Raw genomic sequence first — 23,996 nt, forward strand, 5'->3', positions numbered from 1 at the left:
GCTGATGGGAGTGTAGTTTGGAGTAGCCATTATGGGAAACAGTATGGAAATTCCTCAAAAAACTAAAAATTGACTTACCCTATGATTCAGCAATTCCATTTCTGCTATATATCCAGAGGGAACTCAAATACAAAAAGATACCTGCACCACTATATACAATAGCCAAGACATGGAAGCGACCTTACTGAATTTTCAGCAACAGATGACTGGATAAAGATGTGGTATATTTATACAATGGAATACTACTCTGCCATTAAAAAGGATAAAATAATGCCATTTGCAGCAACATGGCTTGACCTAGAGATCATCATTCTAAGTGCAGTGAGCTAGAAACAGAAAGAAAAATACCATATGATATCAGTTGTATGTGCAATCTAAAAAAAAGACACTGAACTCACCTACAAAATAGGAGCAGACTTGTAGGCTTAGTAAACATTCTTATGGTTACCAGGGAAAGGGGCTGGGAAAGGATAAATGTGGAAGTTTGAGATTTACAAATGTTAGTCACAGAAACCTACGTTCAGTATCTGGTAATAGCCTCTAATGGAAAAGCCGCTACAGCCACTAACAGAGGAAGCAAGAGAAGAGAGGAGAATGAGCTATCCTGGGTTATAGCCCAGTCCTCCTAAAGTCCTGGCCTGTTGCTGACGCTGCCCCCTGACCACATGGCGCCCTCCTCCCAGGAGCAGACTGACGTGAAGACATGCGTCCTGCCAACCTGGGGCAGCACAGGCCGCCCCCAGGACAGGCCCCAGGGGAGATGGGAGCAAGTCCACCTGCCTCCCCCGGGGGCAGCCCCCCTCCCGGCCGCCCCCTAGCCGCACCGCGCCTGCTTCCTGGGAGCCCACTGTCCTGGAAACCAGTGTCCTGCGAACCTGGGGCAGCGGCGAGGAGAGGGGCGCTACCCCTGGTGAGCTGGGTGATTTGCCCCCATCTCCCCTGCGGCATGGCCTGGGGGCGGCCTCTGCTGCCCCAGGCACATCCCCAGGTCAGCCTGCTCCCTGGAGGGGGGCGCGGTGTGGTTGGAGGCAGCGGCGGCGGCGACGGCGGCGGAGGGTTAGGGGTCTGCCCCTGCCAGTTTGTGGATTTGCTTCAAACTCTCCAGCCACCAGCCCTGGGCTCAGCCTCTATTACCCCAGGTCCACGGGACTCAGGTTACAGATCAGCCTGCTCCTGGAAGGCAGGCGCCATGCTGTCAGAGGGCTACTGAAGTGATGGCGGGATTGGGGCTGCCCAGTGCAAGCATGGGGATTTGCTCCCATTTCCCGCTGTCACTGCTGCCGCCCCCTCACACTGACCGCACCTCGCCCGCCTCCCAGGAGCAGACTGACCTGTCACCTGCGACCCGCGAACCTGGGGCAACACAGGCCGCCCTCAGGACGCGGGGTAGATGGGAGCAAATCCACAGGATCCCAGGGACAGACCCCTCTCCCCGTTGTAGCCAATGATGCCGCCGCTGCCGCGGTCACCCCCGCACCCTGACAGCGCCGTGTCTGCCTCCCAGGGGCAGGCTGATCACCAGATGTGCACCCTGCGAATATGGGGAAGCAGAGGCCGCCCCAGTCCAGGCCGCGGGGGAATAGGAAAGAAAATCCAGGGGCTTGCATCGGGCAGCCTTCATGCCAACGAGGCCACCGCCGGGACCCGCGACAGCAACGCATCCGCCTCCCAGGAGCTGGCCTTGTCCTGAGAGCCCCTCGGAGATGCTCCCTGGCCGTCCAGAGACCTCTCACCTCCCGGAGCTGCACCTGCTTTCCCAAACCCGGGTGTAAGAGGCAGCGAAGATGCGGTGTTCAGGGACGACTAACGTGGGGAGGCGGGGGAGCACCATGAACCAGCGTGGCGGCCCCGGAGCCGCCTCAGGGTCCTAACGGGAAGCGCGGCCTGGGCCTCACCTACACACCCCTCCCTCTGAACCTCCCCAGTTGCACAGCCCAGACCTCACCCGCCGACTCCCCGAACTGCGCGCCCCTACCAGCACCCCCTTACCTGCCTGGCGGCAGGAGCAGAGGCGACGGCTCCCGGCGGCCCACAACCCAGGCCGCGTTCCTCCTCCGGAGCTGGTCCAGGAGCGCCGGGCTCCTGCCCAGCTTCCCTGCGCTCTGGGCGCGCTCCCGCGTCCGTGCGCGTGCACGACCCTCCCCCTCCCGCCCTCAGCGCGGATGCCTTGCTGGGGCTCAGGCAGTAGGGACCCTGCGAGTGGGGCCGGGTACTGGGGCGGCGGGGCGGCAGGTCGGCGGGGCCGTGGGGCTGGCCAACTTCGTGGACCAGGCCAGCTGGGTCCCCAACTCCAACGCCCCCACCCTGCCACCCACAGGGTTCCGGCACCCAACTAGAACCACCACAGGAAGCTAATGAAGTTCCAATAACTAACACCAAATAAATGAAGATCTATCAACTTCAGGCAAAGAATTCAGAATAGGTGTCCACTTAAAGAAGTTCAGTGAACTACAAGAACACACAGGCAGACAGCTAAATAAATCAGGAAAACAATGCATAAATAAAATGAGACATTCAACAAAGTAATTTAAAAAACTAGAAAGAACTATTTGTAGAGTTATGTATATAACTATAGAATTCAAGAAAACAAGAAAAAGTAAAGCATAGGAAGTATATTTAAAGCAATAATGGCTCAAAACTTCTTGGGGAGAGAAATGGACATTTAGACCTATGAGGCCCAAATAGCTTGAACCCAGATAGGCCTACATCAAGACATCTTACAATGAAACTGTCAAAAGTAAAAGACAAGGAAAGAAATTTGAAAGCAGCAAGGAAAAACGTGAGAAACAACACGTGAAGAGACCCCATAAGACTATCAGTGGATTTCTCAAGGGAAACATTTTAGCCCAGGGGTGATATATTCAAAATATTGAAAGAAAAAAATAGCGAACCAAGAATATTACACCTGGCAAATCTGTCCTTCAGAAATGAAAGAGTAACAAGGCCCTTGTCGTTCTAAAACCATTAAAACTGAAGGAGTTTATCACAACAGACCTGCCTTACAAAAATTGCTGAGATTGTGTGGAGGTGAAAATATGGTAATAAAATTTGTGAAAATGTAAGAAAGGATAAAACTTACTGTCCATAGTAAATATATATTGAAAATTAGAATCTGTAATATAGTAATGGTGATGTGCAATTCACTAACAACTTGTTTAAAAGCTAAACACCAAACAGTAAAATATTCATAAATACAATGTTATTAGTTATCAAATATAAAATAAACATCAATAACTAAAATGTGAGAACAAGAAGAAATAAAAGTATAAAGTTTAGTAATGCTATTGAAAAGTTAGGTTTTTATCAATTCAAAATAGAATGTTATAATTTTAAGATATTTTATGTAATAACTAGGGGAAAACCTGTACTAATTAAACAAAAGAAGATGATACATCAGTCAAACAACATTAATACCTAAAGACATCAAAAGACAAAAAAAGACAATAGAATACAAACTAAGTAACATTTGCAAAGCAGCCACAAATCATTTAATAAAATGACAGTAGTACGTCCTTACCTATCAACAATTATTTTAAATGTAAATAGATTAATTGTTTCAATCAAAAGTCATAAAATAGCTGAAAGGATTAAAAAAAAAAAACAAGTTTTAATGATACACTCCCCATGAGAACTTGCTTTAGCCTTAAAGACATGCATAGGGTGAGAGGAAGGAAAAAGATATTTTAATCAAATGACACCTCAAGAAAAGCGGAAGTAGCTATACTTAACATCACACAAAATATATTTTAAACAAAAATCATGTGAAGAGAGAAGGCCATTGAATAATAACAAAGAGGTCAATCCGTCAAGAAGGTATCACACTTGTACATATTTATGCACCTAATGCTGAAGTGCCCCAACATATGCAGCAGAACTAACGGAGCTACAAGGAGAAATAACAGCAACACAACACCAGCTAAGAACTCTAATACCCCACCTCAGCATTGGACAGATCATCTGGACAGGTAATCAGTAAGAAAACAGCAGATTTCAACCGAAAAGACACATAAAGAACTTTCTCTCTGACAATGGCAGAATATACATTCTTCTTAAGCAACATGAAACATTATCTATGACAGACTATACACTGGGTCACGAAATAACTCTTGGCAAATTCAAGAGGGTTGAAATCATACCAAGTATCTTCTCTGACTACAATGGTGTGAAAGTAGAAATAAATATCTTAAGGAACTAAAAAAAGAAAAAAAAAACTGATTCCAAAGTAAGGGGAAGGAAGGAAATAATAAAAATTAGAGCACAAATAAGTGAAATAGAGAACAGGAAAACAATTTTAAAAGATTAACAAAACAAAGAATAGATTCTTCAAAAGTTAAACAAAATTGACAAACTTTTAGCTAGACTAAACTAACCAAGGAAAAAAGAGAGAGGGCCCAAATCATTATAAATGAAGGAGGAGATATTTCAACCAATATCATAAACATAAAAAGGATAATAAGAAGCTACTGTGAACAATGATATTCCAATAAACCGGACAACCTAGAAGAAGTGGAAAAATTCTTAGAAATACACATTTCAAAGCTGAATCAGGAAGAAATACAGCATCTATCCAGGCTAAATACTAGCAAGGAGACTGAATCAGTGATCAGAAATCTCCCAACGAAGGAAAGCCCAGGACCAAGTGGTTTCACGAGTTTTATTTTAAAAAACATTAAAAGAAAAAGTTAATGTCAACTTTTGTCAAACTTTTCCCAAAAAAACCCAGAGGAGAGAAGACTTCAAAACTCATTTTACAAGGTCAGCACCTCCCTGATAGCAATGCCAGAGAAGGACTTTACCAGCAAGGCAAACACAGGCCAATATTCCTGATGATGGTAGATGCCAAAATTATCAATAAAATACTTTCAAACAAATTCAGCAGCACATTAAAAAGATCACTTACCATGATCACGTGGGATTTATCCCAGAAAATCCAGGATGGTTCAACATATGCAAATCAATCTATGTGATAAATTACATTAATAAAATGAATTTAAAAATCATATAATCATCTCAATAGATACAGAAAAAGTAGCTGACAAAATTCAAAATCTGTTTAAATAAGCACTTTTAACAAACTAGGTATTGAAGGAGCACACCTAACTACAATAAAGGCCATAGTGACAAGCCTACAGCTAACATCATACTTAATGGTGAAAGGTTGAAATCTCTTCTTCTAAAGTCAGGAACAAGACAAAGATGTCCATTCTCACCACTCCTATTCAACACAGTACTTGAAGTTCCAGCTAGACCAATCAAGAAAGAAGAAATAAGCCCCAGAATTGGAAAGGAAGAAGTTGTCAATTACCTCTATTTGCAGAGGGCATAATTTAATATATAGAAAACCCTAAAGACCTACCAAAAAACTTAAATCTATTCAACAAATTTAGTAAAGTTGCAGGATACAAAATTAACATTCAAAAATCAGTAGCATTCCCATACACTAACAGTGAATTATCTCAAAAACAAATAAAACAATTTCATTTATATTGGCATCAAAACAAACAAAAAGACTCAAGAACAAACTGAATCAAGGAGGTGAAATAGCTCTACACTGAAAACTATAAGACATTGATGAAATACATTGGAAAAGATACAGATATATGCAAAAGTATCCTATGTTCATGGATTAGAAGAATTAGAGGCACTTTCAAATATTTATTCTACCAAAAGTAATCTGTAGAGTCAGTGCAAACCCTATCAAGGTTCTAATGAAATCTTTACATCCTAGCATGTATATGGAACTACAAAGACCTCAAATAGTTAAAGCAACCCTGGGAAAGGACAAAGTAGAAGACATCACATTTCCTGATTCCAGGCTAGTTTACAAAAATATAGTGATCAAAAGAGTATGGTACCTGCATGAAAACAGACATAGTCCAATGGAACAAAATTGAGAGCCTAGAAGTAAACCCATGCATACAGCCAACTAATATTTGACAAGGGAGCCAATAATACTCAATGGAGAAAAGACAGTATCTTCAATAAGTGGTGTTGGGAAAACTGAATCTTTACATGCAAAGCAATAAAACTAGACTGATATCTTATACCATGACCAAAACTTAACTTGAAATGGATTTAAAAATGTAAATGTAACATCAGAAGTCCTAGAGGAAAACAGAAGAGAACAAGCTCCTTGACATGGGTTGTGGCAATAATTTTTTGGATGTGACACCTAAAGCATGAGCAACAAAATTAAAAATAAACAAGTGTCAACTGAAAAAATTCTACAGAACAACAACAAAAAATCAATGAAATGAAAAGACAAAATATGGAATGGGAAATATGTGCAAACAATGTATCTCATAAGGGGTTAATATCTAAAATATATAAAGAACTCATCATACAAATCAATACCAAAACCTCACAAATAATCCCATTTAAAAATGGACAAAGGACCCACAAAGACATTTTTCTAAAAAAGTAATATGAATAGCTGACAGGTACACGAAAAACATCACTAATCCTTAGAGAAAGGCAAATTAAAACCACAGTAAGATATCACTTCATGCCTGTTGAAATGGCTAGTATCAAAAAGACATGACATAACAAATGCTGGTAAGAATGTGAAGAAAAAGGAACTGCTGTGCACTAGTGGTGGGACCATATACCAGCACAACCACTATGGAAAACAGTATAAAAGTTCCTCAAAAAATTAAAAATAGAAAAACCATATGATCTAGTTATTCCACTTCTGGAATATACATCTGAAGGAAATGAAAACACTATGTCAAAGAGATATCTGCACCCCATTGTAGCATTACTTACCATAGCCGAGACATGGAAATGACCTGTGTCCATCAAAAGATGAATGAATGAAGAAGTGGTGATATCTACCTATCTATCTATCTATCTATCTATCTATCTATCTATCTATCTATCTATCTATCTATGTAATGGAATATTAATCAACCATCAAAAAGGAGGAAATCCTGCCATTTCTGACAACATAGATGGGCATTGAGAGCACTGTGCTAAGTGAAATAGGTCAGATAGAAACTGACAAATACCACATTAATTTATGTACATGTGGAATCTAAAACAAATGAATTAACTCATTAAAAAAAAAAAGAGAGAGAGCATACTACTGGTTACCAGAGGCCATGGGTGAAGGAAAGGAAGAAATGAATGAACTTGGTTAAAAATAAAAACTTTCAGTTATAAGATGAATAAGAACTAGGAATGTAATTTACAACATGAATATAGTTAACACTTTTGTTTGGTACGTATGAAAGTTTTTAAGATCATAAATCTTAAGAGTTCTCATCAAAAGGAAAATTATTTTTTTTCTTCTTTGTATCTATATGAGATGAAGGACATTAACTACATTTGCTGTGTTATTCCATGATATATGTGAGTCAAATCATTATGTTGTAGACCTTAAATTTATATAGTGGTGTTTCCCAATTGTACGTCAGTAAAACTGGGGGAAATATTTACATCAAAAAAAGAGTGAAAAGAAGCAGCAAATTTGGAGTACAACAATTTTGAACTCAGAATAAATAAAGAATTCTCATAAATCCATAAGAAAAGGACATCCAGTCCAATAGAAGAAAATGGCAGATGTCTATCAGTCATTGTCTACATAATACTGCAAAACAAGCAGGTGTCAGAGCTCAGGGGCACATAAGAATAAGTGTTTATTTCTCACTCATGTCTGCGGGTCAGCTGGGGCAACTCAACACTATGTGTTTCATTCTATGGGCCAAGCTGATAAATAGTATAAACAATGGCTACTTGGAGTTTTTATCTCATGGCTTGGCCAAATGCTCAAGTGGGCCAGCCCAGACACACAAGCACACTTCAAGTTGTTATTCACATTACTTTCATTCACATACCATTGGCCAAAACAAATGGCTGACCAAACCCACCAGCAAGAGGAAGGAAACCACACCCCTTCCAGCAAAATGCTGTACTCATCTAACAAGGACATCTGTAACAATATTACAGGGGAGTGAAAAAATCAGTCAGCTACGTACCAGAAAAGGAATTTTACAAATTAACAAACCAAATGATGAGGAAATACATGAAAATTTGCTCAAAACCATTAGCATCAGGAAAGAGGAAATTCAAAATCAAAATAAAGTATCAACTTACATGTATTAATTTAGCAAAAAATGAAAAGTTAAACGCCAACTGCTGGCAAGGATGAAGAACAATGGAAATTCTTGTAAAGTTTCTCAATGTTAGGAAAACAAATTGGCTTTATCTACTAAAGTTGAGCGGGCACATACTCTACATTCCAGCAGTTATACCTCTGGGTATAGAAGCTGGAAAGTCTTGGCACGTATCCCTGGAAACATATACTATAAGAAATGTTACAGTAGTTGTGTTTCTATCATACACACACACAAACACAAAGCAACCAGAAACACTGGGAACACACGAGGTGCTCATCATGGAAGAACAGGTGGATGGATAAGTATACTATGGAAGATTCATAAAACATTTCATTCAGGAAGTGAAAATGGAAAACTACTTCTACATATTTCAGCATGGACATAACTCACTAAGATAATGCTGAATAATGAAGTGATAAAACAACATAATTTCCAGCTACAGTTAAAACATAGAAAAGTAAAGAGTCTATCATTTAGGAGTATATGAAGTGAAATATTTCACATATATTTTTTTACACAGGGAGTAAAATATAATAAGATATATATATGACACTGAATACATAGAGCAATTCTTAGTCTAGGGGTAAGAAACACAGAAACCAAGAGGGAACTGAAACACAATCAGGAAGAGGCACGTGGTGGATGTGCCGGTGATGTTTATTTTCATTGATCAGGGGTATACATGCCTATCACCATTGCTATTATTGATACAATTATTTGTATCTTGTGTGTATATATGTCATAAATCTTCACTTGTATCTTATAATTTAAAATATAGAAAGAATATGAAATAGTGATTGAGGATGTTTAATTCATTTGTAACTTTAAAGGAAATCTAAAAGTTATTTTTTAAAGAGTTCTTTTGAATTTGTTTCTATTTTTACAAATTATTCCAGGTAAAATCAAATAGAAGTAGATTGAAATAGAAATACACAGTGAAATAAAATACAAATAGAAATATACTGATTGAAATGGAAGTATACATCTAATATAATAATAATCAGAGTTAAAATTCCACTCATAAATAATCTAACGCAATTATCAACTCAATTCATTATGTATTTCAAGTGACCCACTTCAATTCTGTAATTTAAGAAGTCCTGGTTATTCCTCTGTGCCCATTGCCACAGTCCCTGGTTACAGCCACCTCTTCCCTTTCTTTAATGGGCTCTGATTTCTTTAATGGGCTTTGGGCTTTAATTTAGGCTAGATGTGTCCTTCTATCCTTTCCCAGCATATCTTTAGTCCTGTGGGTAAGTTCCTTCTCTTGGGTGAACTACATTTTCAGAGGCCTCAATGCTCCTTAATGGGCTTGTAGGACCAGACATTTCATAAGAGGGCACCAAGCCCATGAGGGAAGGAGAATCGTTCCTACTGCTGGATTGATGGTCGAAATTTATAGAGTCTGCTTTACAGGTCACAGATCCATCATCTCATACACACACTATCCTCTCTCCCAGAGTTTGATTATCCTCCAGGGCATTTTGCTCAGAGTTTCAGTCTTCCGAAGTGCACCTGTCACATCAGGCCTTGGTCTATCAGCTTCAAACCAAAATACTGTGAGGTCTATCTTGCATTTCCTTTTTCTTCTTACTGTGTAATCACTATAAATAAACTTCCATGTGGAAAAGAAAATAATTAATGGTATAGTTTTCATTGCTAAGAAAGGAAAAAAAAATCTTCAAACAACACATTGGACATGCTTGTAGATGAATACCATACAAGCCAGAGACCAAAAGGTACTTCCAGAAAATTTCTTTCAGCACAGCTTTACATTGGAAAGAGTGAGCAATGCAAAAATGCATTTGCTTTGCTGTGCTCAAACTTTGAAGGTTTATTGTTATATAAATGAACTAGAAATTCTTGAACATGTGAGATCTCATGAAAACGCATTAATGAACATACATGCAATATTTTTGAAGTGAGAGTCACATTATACACTTCCAAGTTGCTCTAGGTCAACTTTTCCACTGAACCAGCAACTGGATCTTGAAAATTTGTTGAAAAGACTAGTAGAGGAATAAAGCTAATTCTGTACCCTATAGAGAAAAAACAAAGGTGCTCTTCTACTAGGAACGTTCTGAGGGACCGATAAGCACATAGCCTGTTTTATCATGTTTATACTTTTAGTGATCGACAGATCAGTCATCGTCAAGGAATCTACAAAGGTTTTTCTGCTAATTAGTGAAACTGACTACCTTTCCCTAAGCACATTCTAGAGTTTTTCTCTTAGGATTCAACTAATCAGTAACAGTGCTTTGACTGTCACCCTGTCCTCAGAGTTCTCAGGAACAACATCTCTCATGTCCTTGTAAAGAGAAGACTACAGAATGCGGTTGGGGGAAACAGTCTCTTTAGATAAATGGTTCTAAACTTCAGTCCTGTGCTTAAAGAGGGGACACTAAGACAGATTACAAATCCATGTTATTCAAGTTTGACTAGCAGAGGATAAGGTCAATTTAAATCTCCCCTTGGTGGGAAGTTCACATTTAGGGAAAGCACATATACTAAAACTGGAAAGATACATTAGCATGGCCCCTGAGCAAGACACACATATTCATGAAGTGATCCAACATCAGACCTAAAATCATAAAAACTAGAAGAAAACTTAAGCATAAACAACTTGACTTCAGTCCTGATGATTATATTTAAGGTTTGACACTGCAAGCAAAGGCAACAAAAGTCAAAATAAACAGCTGGGGTTACATCAAACTAAAAAGCTTCTGTACAGCAAAGGAGACCATTAACAAGATAAAGGCAACCTAGTGAATGGGAGAAACTATTGGCAAATCCTACTTCTAACAAGGAGTTACTATTCAAAATACATAGAGAACTCATGCAACTTCACAGGGAAAACAAACAATCTGATTTACAAATTGACGGAAAATCTGAATACCCATTTTTCCAAAGGAGACATGCAGACAGATAACAGGGACAAGAAAAGGGACAAAACATCACTATCATCAGAGAAATGCAAATCAGAACCACAACGAGAGATCACCTGACACATGTCAGGACAGCTGTGAGCAAAAAGACAAGAAATAATAAGACTTGGCAAGGGTGTGGAGAAAAGGGAACTCTGGTGCACTATTGATAGGAATGTAAATTCGTGTAGCCACGATGGAAATATGGAGAGTTCTTAAAAAATTAAAATAGATTCATGTGATCCAGCAATTCCACTCCTGAGTATTTGTCGAAAGGACATAAAAACGCTATGAAGAGATAACTGCACCCCATGTTCATTGCAGCATTACTGACAATAGCCAAGATACAAAAACAACCTGAGTGTCCATCAGTGGATGAATGGATAACAAATGTGATACACACACAGAGAGAGAGGAATATTATTCAGCCATAATTATTCAGCCACTTCCCCAAACCCGCACATGAGCTGCAGCAGAGAAAGACGCAGGATTCAGTGATTACTAATCTCGGGGAAGGTGGCACCCCAACCAGGGCAGCGGCCCGGGACCCGCCTCAGGGTCCGAAAGGGACGTGTGGCCCGGACCTCACCCACACACCCCTCCCTGTGCGCCTCCCCAACGGCACAGCCCAGGCCTCACCCGCTGGCTCCCCGACCCGCGCGCCCCCACCAGCGCCCCTTATCTGCTCGGCGGCGGCAGCGGAGGCGATGGCACGCAGCGGCCCAGACCCCAGGCCGCGTTCCTCCTCCGGGAGCTGGTCCAAGGGCACCAGGCTCCCACCCAGCTTCCCCGCGCTCTGTGCCTCTGTGCGCGCTCCCGCGTACGTGCGCGTGCGAGCCCCTCCCCTCCTGCCCGCAGCCCGGACGCCTGACTGGGACTCTTGCATTAGGGGTGCTGCAAGCGGGGCCGGGTGCTGGGGCGGTGGAGCGGTGGGGCGGCGGGGCTGGCCAACCTCGTGGACGGGCCAGCCGGGTCCCCAGCCCCAACGCCCCCACCCTGCCACCCACAGGGTTCGGGCACCCAACTAGAACCACCACAGGCCCCGGGGCCAGGCCACACCCCCAGCCCCATTACCCCTGCTCGCCTCCTCCCACCCAGTCACTGCCTCTCCACCCCAGACCAGGCCTGGCCCCTGATTGATAGCACCCCCAACACATGGCTCTTTCTCCTCAGACAGAAGTCCCCGCCCCAACACTGCGCCCCACTAGGTCCTAAGCTATAGCCCCCACAAACCAAGCTGACCCCTCATGCCTCACCCCAGGTCCCCCCACCATTCAGAGATAGTCCCCTCACCCTTCACCCCGGAATTGCCCCCCCATTCCTCAGCTGGGTCTCCTCACTCCAAGTGGCCCTCACCCCGGGCCGGCCCCCCCTCACCCCACATCTGGGTCACTTCCACTCCCAGTGACCCCCTCACCCCTCAGTCTGTCCTCCCATCACTGCGGGATCCCCCCACACCCAGATTGCAACCCTAACCCAGCTGACCCCCTCACCCCTCACTTCACAGGGGCAGGGCCATCCTGGCTCCGATCACCATGGCAAAAGCAGTGTGCAGGTGCAAAGCCCTGTGTCCCAGGCTCCCGGGCCAGGGTGGGCAGGGCTGGAGGCCATTCCAATTCCCGCCTGGGTGCCCTGCCCCACGCCCCCCAACACTTCCACCCTGCACCACCACCACTCCCTCCCCACCCCAGCCCAGTGCCCAGTGCCTCATCTGAGCCTATGGAGCAGGGTGGTCCTTGGTTGCACAGTGCTTACCAGTGGGCTCTGGGTGGTTGATGGCGCTGCTGGGATGGACAGCAGGCAGCAGCACCTGTGGCATCGGCAGAGGAGGGGGGCTGCCCTGGGAGAGCCAGTGGACTTGCTCTAATCTCCACTGCTGCCTGGCCTGGGGGAAGCCTCTGCTGCGCAGGCTTCTTGCAAAGAATTTCTCCTTGTCAGCCTGCTCCTGGGAGGCAGGCGGAGTGTGGACAGGGGAGGATGATGGCAGCAGCAGCAACTGCAGGACTGGGGCTACCCCATGCTAGAGCTGGAATTTGCTCCCATTTCCCACTTTCACTGTCACTTTCTCTGTCGCTGTCGCTGTCCCTGCCCCAGCACACTGACGGCACCAAGCTCGCCTCTCAGGAGCAGGCTGACCTGAAGACATGCCTCCAGTGAACCTGGGGCAGCAGAGGATGTCCCCAGGCCAGGCGGCCAGGAAGATGGGAGTAAATGCAAGGGCTTGCATACGGCAGCCTCACCTCCACCGTCACCACCGCCCTCGCCCCTGACTGCACCATATCAGCCTCCTGGTAGCAGACTGACCTAAGGACCTGGGTCCAGTCAACCTGGAGCAACAGAGACTACTCCCAGGGCCAGGCTGCAGGGGAGATGGGAGCAAATGACTGGCTCCCAAGGGGCAGCCCCCCTCCTCCCACCGCTGCTACTGCCGCTGCCACCATCCTAGCCCCCTGACCGCACTGAGCCTGTGGCCTTACCAACGTGCGCATAGAGGGAACACACCCCAATGTAATCAAAGCTATTTATGATAAACCTACAACCAGCATCATACTCTACAAGAAAAGCTGAAAGCCTGTCTGCTAAAATCTGGAACAAGACAACGATGCCCACTCTCAACACTTCTATTCAATATAGTATTGGCAGTCCTAGTACAGCAACTGGACAAGAAAAAGAAAGAAAAATGATCCAAATTGGGAAAGAAGAGGTATAACTGTCATTATATCTGGAGGACATGATACTACATACAGAAAACCCTAAAGGCACCACATAAAAAACAGCTAGAGCTGACGAAAGATTCGGCAAGGTAGCAGGATACAACAGCAACATACAGAAATCAGTGGCATTTCTTTACATGAAAGTACTAATCGCTTTTAAATCCGCATCCCCCAAAATAAAATACTCAGGAGTAAATCTGACCCAGGAAGTGAAAGACTTCTATGCGGAGACCTACAAAACCCTGACTAAGGAAATTAAGGCGGACTTAGAGAAATGGAAGGACATCCCATGTTCTTGCATTGGAAGAATTAAGCATGTTCAAACGGCCATGCTGCCCAAGGCAGCCTACAGATTTAATGCAACCCCTATCTAATTACCCAGGATATTTTTCACAAAAATACATCAAATCATCCTAAAACTCATATGGAATCACCAAAGACCCAGAATTACCACAGCATTCCTGAAGACAAAGAACAATGCTGGAGGAATAACCCTCCGAGACTTCAAACAATACTACAGAGCTACAATTAAAACAGCACGGTGTCGGTACAAAAACAGACCTACAGGATCAATGGAACAGGATAGAAAGTCCAGGAATAAACCGACACACATATGGTCAATTGATCAATGACAAAGGAGGCAAGAGTATACAATGGAGAAAAGGCAGTCTCTTCAATAAATGCTGCTGGGAAAGCTGGACAGCTACCTGTAAAAGACTGAAATGAGAACATTCTCCAACATCATGTACAAAAATAAACTCAAAATGGATTAAAGACCTCAATGTGAGACCAGATACTATAAAACTCCTAGTGGAAAACACAGGCCCAACACTCACGGACATCCATTACAGCAATGCATTTTTTGAACCTGGAATATTGGAGATAAAAGCAAAAATAAACAGATGGGATCTAACTAAACTTCAAAGCTTTTGCAAAACTAAGGATGCCATCGACAAAACAAAAAAACAACCTACAGAATGGGAGAAAAATCTTTGCAAATGATGTGACTGACAGGAGACGAATTTCCAAAATATACAAACAGCTCATATACCTTCATAGCAAAAAAAACAAGCAACCCAATCCAAAAATAGGCAGAAGACCTAAACTAGCAATTCTCCAATAAAGACATACAAATGACCAACAGACACGTGAAAAAATGCTTAGCATCGCTAATCATCAGAGAAATGCAGATCAAAACTGCAATGCGTTATCACCTTACACCAGCCAGAATGGCCATCATTGAAAAGTGTACAGATGACAGATGCTGGAGGGGGTATGGAGAAAAGGGAACCCTCCCACACTGTTGGTGGGAGTGCAGACTGGTGCAGCCACTATGGAGGACAGTATGGAGGTTCCTTGAAAAACTGAAAATAGACCTACCATGTGATCCAACAATCCCACTCCTGGGTATATATCCAGAGAAAAATAAAATTCAAAAAACACATGCACCCCAATGCTCACAGCAGCACTCTTTACGACAGCCAAGACATGGAAACACCCCAAACGTCCATTGACAGATGACTGGAGAAAGAAGATGTGGTACGTACATACATACATGTGGAACACTACTCAGCCACACAAAAACAAGAAAATAATGCCATTTGCAGCCATATGGATGGACCTGAAGATTGTCGTTCCAAGTGAAGTGGGCCAGAAAGAGAAAGAAAAATGCCATATGACATCATTTATATGAGGAATCTAAAAAGTAATAATAATAAGGCTGCAAATGGACTAGTAATCATTTTGATTTCTTGAGTATGTGTAAGCACATCTGACTGTCCTTTAGGATCGGATTCTTATTTCATAGTTGGCTTTATTCCTTTGGTAACTATGTAAGTTTCAAAATGTAGTCTCTTCTTAGAATCGGTAAGTGGTACACATACGTAAACTAAAAGACAAAAAACGTGCAGTATACTGTGTATATGTCTCTACATGCAATAGAATGCATATGTGCAGTCAGACTGTAGTAATTCGACCTAATAAAACTGGAAAAGGAGGGGAAAAAAGACAGACATATGGGTCAATGGAACAGAATACAGAGCCCAGAAAAAACCCCAAAACTTTTGGTCAATTAAGCTTTGAAAAAGGAGGCAAGAACATACAGTGGAGTAAAGACAGTCTCTTCAGCAAATGATGTAGGGAAAACTGGACAGCTGCAGGTAAATCAAGGAAGTTAGAATAGTCCCTCACACCCTACACAGAAATAAATGCAAAATGGCTTCAAGACTTAAACATAAGACAAGACACTGTATACCTCTTAGAAGAACACATAGGCAAAATATTATCTGACACACACATCAGCCAAGTTCTCCTAGGGCAGTCCACACAAGCAATAGAAACAAAAGCACAAAGAAACAAACAAATGGGACCAAACTGAATTTATCAGCTTTTGCACAGCAAAGGAAACCATAAGCAACACAAAACGACAACCTACCAGATGGGAGAAAATATTTGCAAAAGGTGAGACTGACAAGAGGTTAATTTCCAGAATACAGAAGCAGTTCACACAACTGAATAACCAAAAATCAACCCAGTCCAAAAATGGGCAGAGGAGGAGCTAAAGAAGCAATTCTCCTATGAACACATACAAGTGGCCAGTAGTAGGCACATGAAAAGAGGCTCAATGCTGCTGTTCTTTTATCAAAGGAAACTAGTCAAAACTACAATGAGGTGTCACCTCACACCAGTCAGAATGGCCATTATCCAAAAGTCCACAAAGGAGAAATGCTGGATAGGCAGTGGAGAAAAGGGAAGCCTCCTGCACTGTTAGTGGGAATGTAGTTTCGTGCAGCCACTGTGGAAAACAGGACAGGAGGGAGATTCCCCAAAAGATGAAAAACACACTTGTCAAAAGCTTTTGATCTCAGGGGCAGGCCAACAAACTCCCAAAGGCCCAGGCCTCGCCCGTTATTCCGCCCCAGGACGCCTGTGCCCAGGACGGTCCGGGGCGGCCTCCGCTCCCAGGGCAGGTCCACCTGCGCGGGAAGGCCACAGCCTGAGGGCCAGCCGGGCGCCCTCCCATCTCCAGGAGCTGCTCCGACTTTCCCAAACCCGCATATGAGCTGCAGCAGAGAAAGACGTAGCATTCAGTGATTACTAAAGTGGCGGGGAGGGGGCGCCGCAACCGGGGCAGCGGGCCTGGACCCGCCTCAGGGTCCTGACGGGCCACGCGGCCTGGGCCTCACCTCCGCACCCCTCCCTCCCTGTGTGCCTCCCCAGCTGCACAGCCCTGGCCTCACCCGCCGGCTCCTCGACCCGCGCGCGCCCACCAGCGCCCCCTTACCTGCTCGGCGTTGGCAGCAGAAGCGACAGCAAGCGGTCGCCGAGGCCCCAGGCCGCGTTCCTCCTCCGGGAGCCGGTCCAGGAGCACCCGGCTCCAGCCCAGCGTCCGCGGGCTCCGGGCGCGCTCCCGCGTCCTACGACGAAGGAGGCAAGAATATACAATGGAGAAGAGACAGTCTCTTCAGCAAGTGGTGCTGGGAAAACTGGACAGCTGCCTGTAAATCAATGAAGTTAGAATACCCCCTCACACCCTACACAGAAATAAACTGAAAATGACTTAAAGACAAACATGCAGACAAGACACTATACACCGCTTAGAAGAAAACAGGCAAAACATTACCCAACATACATCTCAGCAATGTTCTCCTAGGGCAGTCTACCCCAGCAATAGAAATAAAAGCACAAATAAACAAATGGGATTTAACTGAACTTACAAGCTTTTGCACAGTAAAGGAAACCATAAGCAAAACAAAACGCAACCTGCGGAACGGGAAAAAATATCTGTAAATGTTTGACTGACAAAGGCTTAATTTCCCAAATATATAAACAGCTCTTAAAATTTAATAACAAAGAACAAACAATCCAATCCAAAAATGTCAGAAGACCTAAACAAGAATTTCTCCAATGAAGACTACAAATGGCCAATAGGCACTTGAAAAAAATGCTCAGTATCACTAATTATCAAAAGAAATGGAAATCAAAACTACAAAACACCAGTCAGAACGGCCATCACTCAAAAGTTCATGAATGATAAAAGCTGGAGAGGATGTGGAGAAAAGGGAACCCTCTTACCCCGCTGGTGGGAATGTAGTTTGGTGTAGCCATTATGGAAAACAGTATGGAAATTCCTGAAAAAACTGAAAATAGACTTACCCTATGATCCAGCAATCCCACTTTTGGACATATATCCAGAAGAAACTCTAATTCAAAGAGATACATGCACCCCAATGTTCATAGCAGCACTATTTACAATAACCAGGACATGGAAGCAACCAGCCATTGACATATCAATGGGTAAAGAAAATGTGGTATATATGCACAATGGAATATTACTCAGGCATGAAAAGGAATGAAATAATGCCATTTATAGCAACATAGATGGACCTAGAGATTATCATACTAAGTGAATTAAATCAAAGAAAAATATCATATGACATCACTTATATGTGGAATCTAAAAGAATAACACAAATGAACTCATTTACAATACAGAAAGAGACTCACAGATGTAGAAAACAAACACGGTTATCAGGGGAAAGGTGGAGGGAGGGATAAACTGGCAGTTACACATAGGTGGTGTTACTAGACACAAGACAGTAATCTTAGGCACAGTGTTCTATCAGACAAATATTCTTATACTCAGAGGGTCGTGGATGTGGTAAATATTCAATAGACTTGTAAAACGCTGTTTTCTTAGGCTTCTTTAAGCTTGTCTATAACCACTGTTCTAAGACAAAATAGAGAATCCCTTTCACTATGAATGTAAAGTCTTGCTTCCATGTCAGAGATACATAAATACACATGGCTGTTGCTACCTGTTATGTGAAAGAAACTTTAAACTTTAGTCAGAGTGTTCTTGCACTCTGGAAAGTAAGCTATACTCAGTAAGTGAGGCATACAGTCAACTGATGAAAAGACCTGTAGAAGTAGTGTTTGCTGTGGAACTTAGACATTTGGCTGCACCTTGTATTCTAACAGTCCGTAGATGAGAAAGCCTGCCCAGATGCATGTAAACCCTTGTTCCCATGTAGATAGATAGATAGATAGATAGATAGATAGATAGATAGATAGATAGACAGACAGACAGACAGACAGACAGATAGACAGATAGACAGACAGATAATCACACTTCTTAAAAGATATATAAAAGTAATTTTAGACACTGTTTTTTTTCAGTGACAGAAAGTTACACACAGTAAATGAGGCTAGGATTAAGTAGTGTAACAGACCTGTAGAGGTAGGTTTTCTCAGCCTACTTGGAAGCTGAGTCATATCAAAACTTTTTAACAGTGAATGGATGTAAAGGTCTTTCATAGTATATATAAAAATTCCTGTTGAAATGTTGATTATATATAGATGTTGTCTTGAGCCCCATGATAGAAATGTCAGACAGTGTTTTTTCACAGCTATATTGTACAGAAAGAGTCATGCACCTGTGAATTAAGAAATCTCTGGACACTCCTTTCCAAGGCTTCTGTAAGCTTTGCTATACATAGTGTTCTAAGAAGCAGAGAATGAGAGCATCCTTCTCTCTGCATGAAAAGTCTGGTTTCCACATTAGGTATTATTAAGAGGGATACAGACATATAGCTTTTGTAACTAAACATATGAAAGAACATTTAGGCACAAGGTTCTTTCAGGGAGAAGCTGTACCCAGTAAGTGATGCATGTAGTTTTAACAGTGACTGGAGAGGAAAGTCTTCCTGTGTGAACGTAAAACAACAAGATAGACAGAAAACTTAGATACAACGTTCTTTTGGAGAAACACTGTTACACACAGTGAGTCATCCCCACGGTGAATCATTTAACATATTTATAGAATCTGATTTTACAGACGTCTCCAAGCTTTGCTATATACAGTGTTCTTACAGACAATAGATGTGAGCCCCATCACTCTGCATGTGAAGTCTGTCTTTCATGCTACATATACATGCATACCTGCTGTAACTAACTATATGAAAGAAATTTTAGGCGCAGTGTTCTTTTAGTGAATGAATCAAATAACCAGCGAGTGATACACACAGTCAAGTGAGTGAAGGACCGGTGGCCGTAGGTCTTCTCTTGCTACATAGAGGCTTTGCTACACCCAGGTTGTTAAGCAGCCTTGGATGACAAAGCCCTTCATCTACATGTAAAAAATTGTACCTGGATTAGATACATAGCCTTAGTGGGACTTTATGAAAGAAGTTTAGACACAGTGTACTTTCAGCAGAACAAGATACAGTGAGTGATGCTGGTAGTGACGTGTTTAACAGACTTGTCAAACTACTGCTTCCTGGGTTTCTTGGAAGCTGAGTCAGAGCCAGGTTTTAACCATGAAGATATGTAAGAGCCTCTCAGGAAAGTCTTGCTTGAATGTACCTTATACACACATGCTGTCACTAGCTACGCAGTAAAAATACAGGCACAGTGTCCTTTCAGAGAGATGCTGTTGTATCCAGAGCGTCTCGCATGCAGTGAGTATTTAAACAGATTTATAGAAGCTGTTTTCCTGGGTTTCTTCACACTGCTATTCTGTGTTCTAACAAAAAATAGGTGAGAGCACCTTTCAACCTGCATCTAAAATCTTACTCCCGTATTAGATATAAATAGCTGTCTTTAATGTCTACATGAAACAGATCTTAGGCAGAGCTTTCTTTCAGTGGAAGGAAGTCTGCCCAGTGAGTGAGGCACGTAGTCAGGTGAATAAAGGGCCTGTAGCAGTATTTCTTTCCTTGCTACAAATGAGCTTCCCTCTGCCCAGGGCTCTAACAACCCTGACATGAGAAAGCCTTTCCATCTGCATGTAAAGCCTTGCTATCATATTCAGTATAAGTATAGAGTTGCTAATAGTCCAGGAAAGTAGGTTTAGACAGTCTTCTTTCGGTGAAAAAAAGGACAAAAATGCGCAGGCTGACAGCGAGTGGTTTAACAGGCCTGTGGGATCACTGATGCCCACACTAACTGGGTGCTGGCTCGTGCCTAGAACTCAGCCACTGGGTGGACGGCAGAGACGTTCTGAGTCCGTGTAAACTCCCGTTCCCATGTTCCTTATCCTTAGAGGTCCTTACCTGCTGGCTTGCAGAAGTCCTAGGCATAGTGTCCTTCCAGAGAACTACTGTTAAATCCAGAGTCATGAGGTAGCGAATCTTTTAACAGATTTAAATGCTGTTTTCTCAGGTTTCTTTAAGCGTCCCCATAGCCAGTGTCCTAAAAGGAAGTAGAGGAGGGAACCTTTCAGCCTGTATGCTGATGCGTGTAGTTTTTCATGTTTATACACTGATGTGTGCAAACTAACAAGCTTGTGTATACCTAATATGGGAACGAGCTTTTACACATACATGAGGAAGTTTTTCACTTGGGGGCTGGCTGAGCACAGTGAAGACATTTCTCTGTAGCAGGAAGAGCTCTGCTGCTCGAGGTCCTCTGTTCAGTTGAGCGTGCACATCACTCACTGGGTATAAGCTCCATTCACTGGAAGAGCACAGAGCCTACCATTTCCTTCACAGCGCTGCTAACAACAGCTGTCGGTCTCTAACACGGAATCAGGACCTTACGTGCAGAGCAAAAGCATTCATCTCTTGCCTGTAATAAAATGGTTTATACCACAGTGGAAGAAGTATCAGCAATAAGCTTCTATGAATCTGTTAAATGATTTACTACATGAATGACTCTCTGTGTATAAAAATGTTTCTCAGAAAGAAAAGTGGGCCAATGATTTCTATTCTGTGCCTAGTAACAGCATCTCTCTATATGTAATACGAGGATAAAACATTTACGCACTTGGAAAGCTTTCACATACCTTCTCTCTTAAAACCAAGATGTGAGTCATCTTTCAGGTAGCCCGGGAAACACTCTTTCTGTGGGTCTGATGCAGAGTTCACTGCCAGCTTCACTCACTGTGGGTACTTCCTGCCCCTGAAAACTCACAAAGTCAACACCCTCTTGCAAAGAGCAGTAACAAGAGCTGTACGTAACTAATAATGCAACAAGCTGTTACATGCCGGTGAAAGGGATTTCTTGTCCATGAGCTGTTAGAACACTGGGTGCAGGGAAGCGTCTAAGTAGCAAGAAAAGCACTACTTGCAGGTTCTTTATTCAATTGACTATGCCCATCACCCTCTGGGAATAACTTGTGCTCACTGGAAGAAATCTCTCCTAAAATGTCTTTCACACAGCTAGTAAAAACAACTATATACATGTACTATGGAAGCAAGATTCCCTTACAGGCTGAAAGGTTGCCTCCTCTACTTCCTCTTAGGACACTGGCTGTAGGGAAGTAAAGAAACCTGAGAAAACAGCATTTAAATCTGTTAAAAGATTTGCTACCTCATGACTCTGGATTTAACAGCAGTTCTCTGGAAGGACACTGTGCCTAAGATTTCTGCAAGCCAGCAGGTAAGAGCCTCCATTTAGACACTGAGTCATAATGAGAGCCCTAATGGTGCATGGATGGTGAAGCCTTTCTGACTGCATGTCATACGGTTTCCACATTCTTTATGTATGCAAGTTCTTACTAGCTACGTGGAGGGCATCTTAAACTCAGGGTTCTTTCACAGAAATGTTGTTATTCCCAGAGAGTCGTACATAATAGTGAATCTTTTAACGGGTTTCTAGAAACTGTTTTCTCAAGTTTCTTCAAGCTTCACTATACCCAGGAAACATGTGAGACCCTTTCTCTCTGTGTAAATTTTGCTTCCACATTAGAGTTTCTGAGCTCTTGCTTCTAGCTATATGAAAGGAACTTCAGACGCGCGTTCTTTCAGTGAACTGACATTATGCCCGAGGAGAGGTGCATGATGCCAACTGCATAAGGACCTGGATCAGCATTGCCTCTCCTGCTCCTCAAAAGCTTCCCTGTACCCCATGTCTGAGAGCCCACAGGTGAGAAAGCCTTCCCCTAGTGGAAATTCTTGCTCCCATATTAGGTACATACGGACTTGGTTAAAACTAAACTAAAGACATTTTAGACATAGTGCTCTTTCAGGAGAAAAAAGTCACGTACGGTGTGAGGCTCGTGGTGAACTGTTGAACAGACCTGCCAAAGTGCTGTTCCTCAGGCCACTTGGATGCTGAGTCACGCCGAGATGTTTAACACTGAATGGATGAGAAAGACTTTCCAAGTCCTCTCCCCATGTCCCCAACATACAGATGTTCTTACTGACTACGCGGTAGGAATCTGAAGCTCAGAGTTCTTTCACAGAAAAGTTGATAGATTCAGAGTCATGCATGTAGTAAAAATTTTAACTATTTTCTTAGGTTTCTTCAAGCTTTGTTATACCCAGTGTTCTGACAGGAAATACAAAGGACATTTTTTCACTTTGCATGCAAAGTCCTCCGTGTTAGAAGCTGTTGTCACTACCTATAGGAGAGAAATTGTAGACATAATGTTCTTACAATGAAAAAAGTCATGCTCAGTGAGGGATGTATGCAGTCCAATGAATACGGGACCTGTAATCTTTCTCTAATCAGAAGCCTAGTTACAGCCTGTGTTCTAAAGGCCATGGGTGAGAAAGCCTTTTTTCCGCATGTAAAAATTTGTTCCTATATCACACACATATAGACTTATTAGTACACTATGGAAGAAAGTTTAGACAATTCTGTCAGTCACAAAAAGTTAGACTGTGAGTGAAGCTAGCAGTGCGTAGATTAACAGCCCTGGACGGTTCATTTTCTCTGGCTGCTTGGGTGCTTAGCCATACCTGATGTTTTTTCAGTGAATGGATGGGAAAGCCTTTTCCAGGGCATGTAAAATCCTGTTCTAGATTTTCAATATTTCGATGTTCTTGCTGGCTACATAATAGAAATCTTAAGCTCAGTTTTTTTCACAGAAATATTGTTATTTCCAGAGTTTAAAGCATGTAGTAAATAATTTAACAGGTGGAAAGAAGCTGTTTTGTCAGAATTCTGAAAGGCTCACCATGCCCAGTGCCCTTACGGGGAACAGATGAGACCAACTTCCGCACTGCATCGAAGCCTTGCTTTCATGGTGGGCAGAGTGCTGTTGTCACTAGCTGGGATGCAGGACATCTTAGACACAGTGTCTTTCAGGGGAAGAGCTGTACCCAGTGAGTGATGCACACGGCTAACTGAACGGAAGACCTGGGGCAGCAGGGCTCTTGCTCATGAGAAGTTTTGTTATAACGAGTGATTTCACACCCAATAAATGACAAAGCCAATCCGTCCTCATTTAAAAGAATGTCCCCACATTAGATATATGGAGACTTTTGAATAGCACTAGGAAAGAATGTTTAGACACTG

General features: G+C 42.9%; 1 protein-coding gene across 1 annotated transcript in view; it reads right to left on the reverse strand.

The window, feature by feature from the left end:
• LOC141575201 (uncharacterized) overlaps positions 1 to 23,765 on the reverse strand; it is a 49,134-nt gene extending 25,369 nt beyond the window's left edge. Inside the window, 6 exon segments of the mRNA XM_074353925.1 lie at positions 11,697 to 11,935; positions 12,797 to 12,986; positions 13,282 to 13,345; positions 16,600 to 16,730; positions 17,039 to 17,171; positions 23,674 to 23,765. Of these exon segments, the coding sequence (XP_074210026.1) occupies positions 11,697 to 11,935; positions 12,797 to 12,986; positions 13,282 to 13,345; positions 16,600 to 16,730; positions 17,039 to 17,171; positions 23,674 to 23,765 (849 nt within the window).
• Between the last annotated feature and the right edge of the window lie 231 nt (positions 23,766 to 23,996).

Source organism: Camelus bactrianus, chromosome 27 (assembly GCF_048773025.1).
Source record: "Camelus bactrianus isolate YW-2024 breed Bactrian camel chromosome 27, ASM4877302v1, whole genome shotgun sequence".
NCBI classification, from domain to species: Eukaryota; Metazoa; Chordata; class Mammalia; order Artiodactyla; family Camelidae; genus Camelus; species Camelus bactrianus.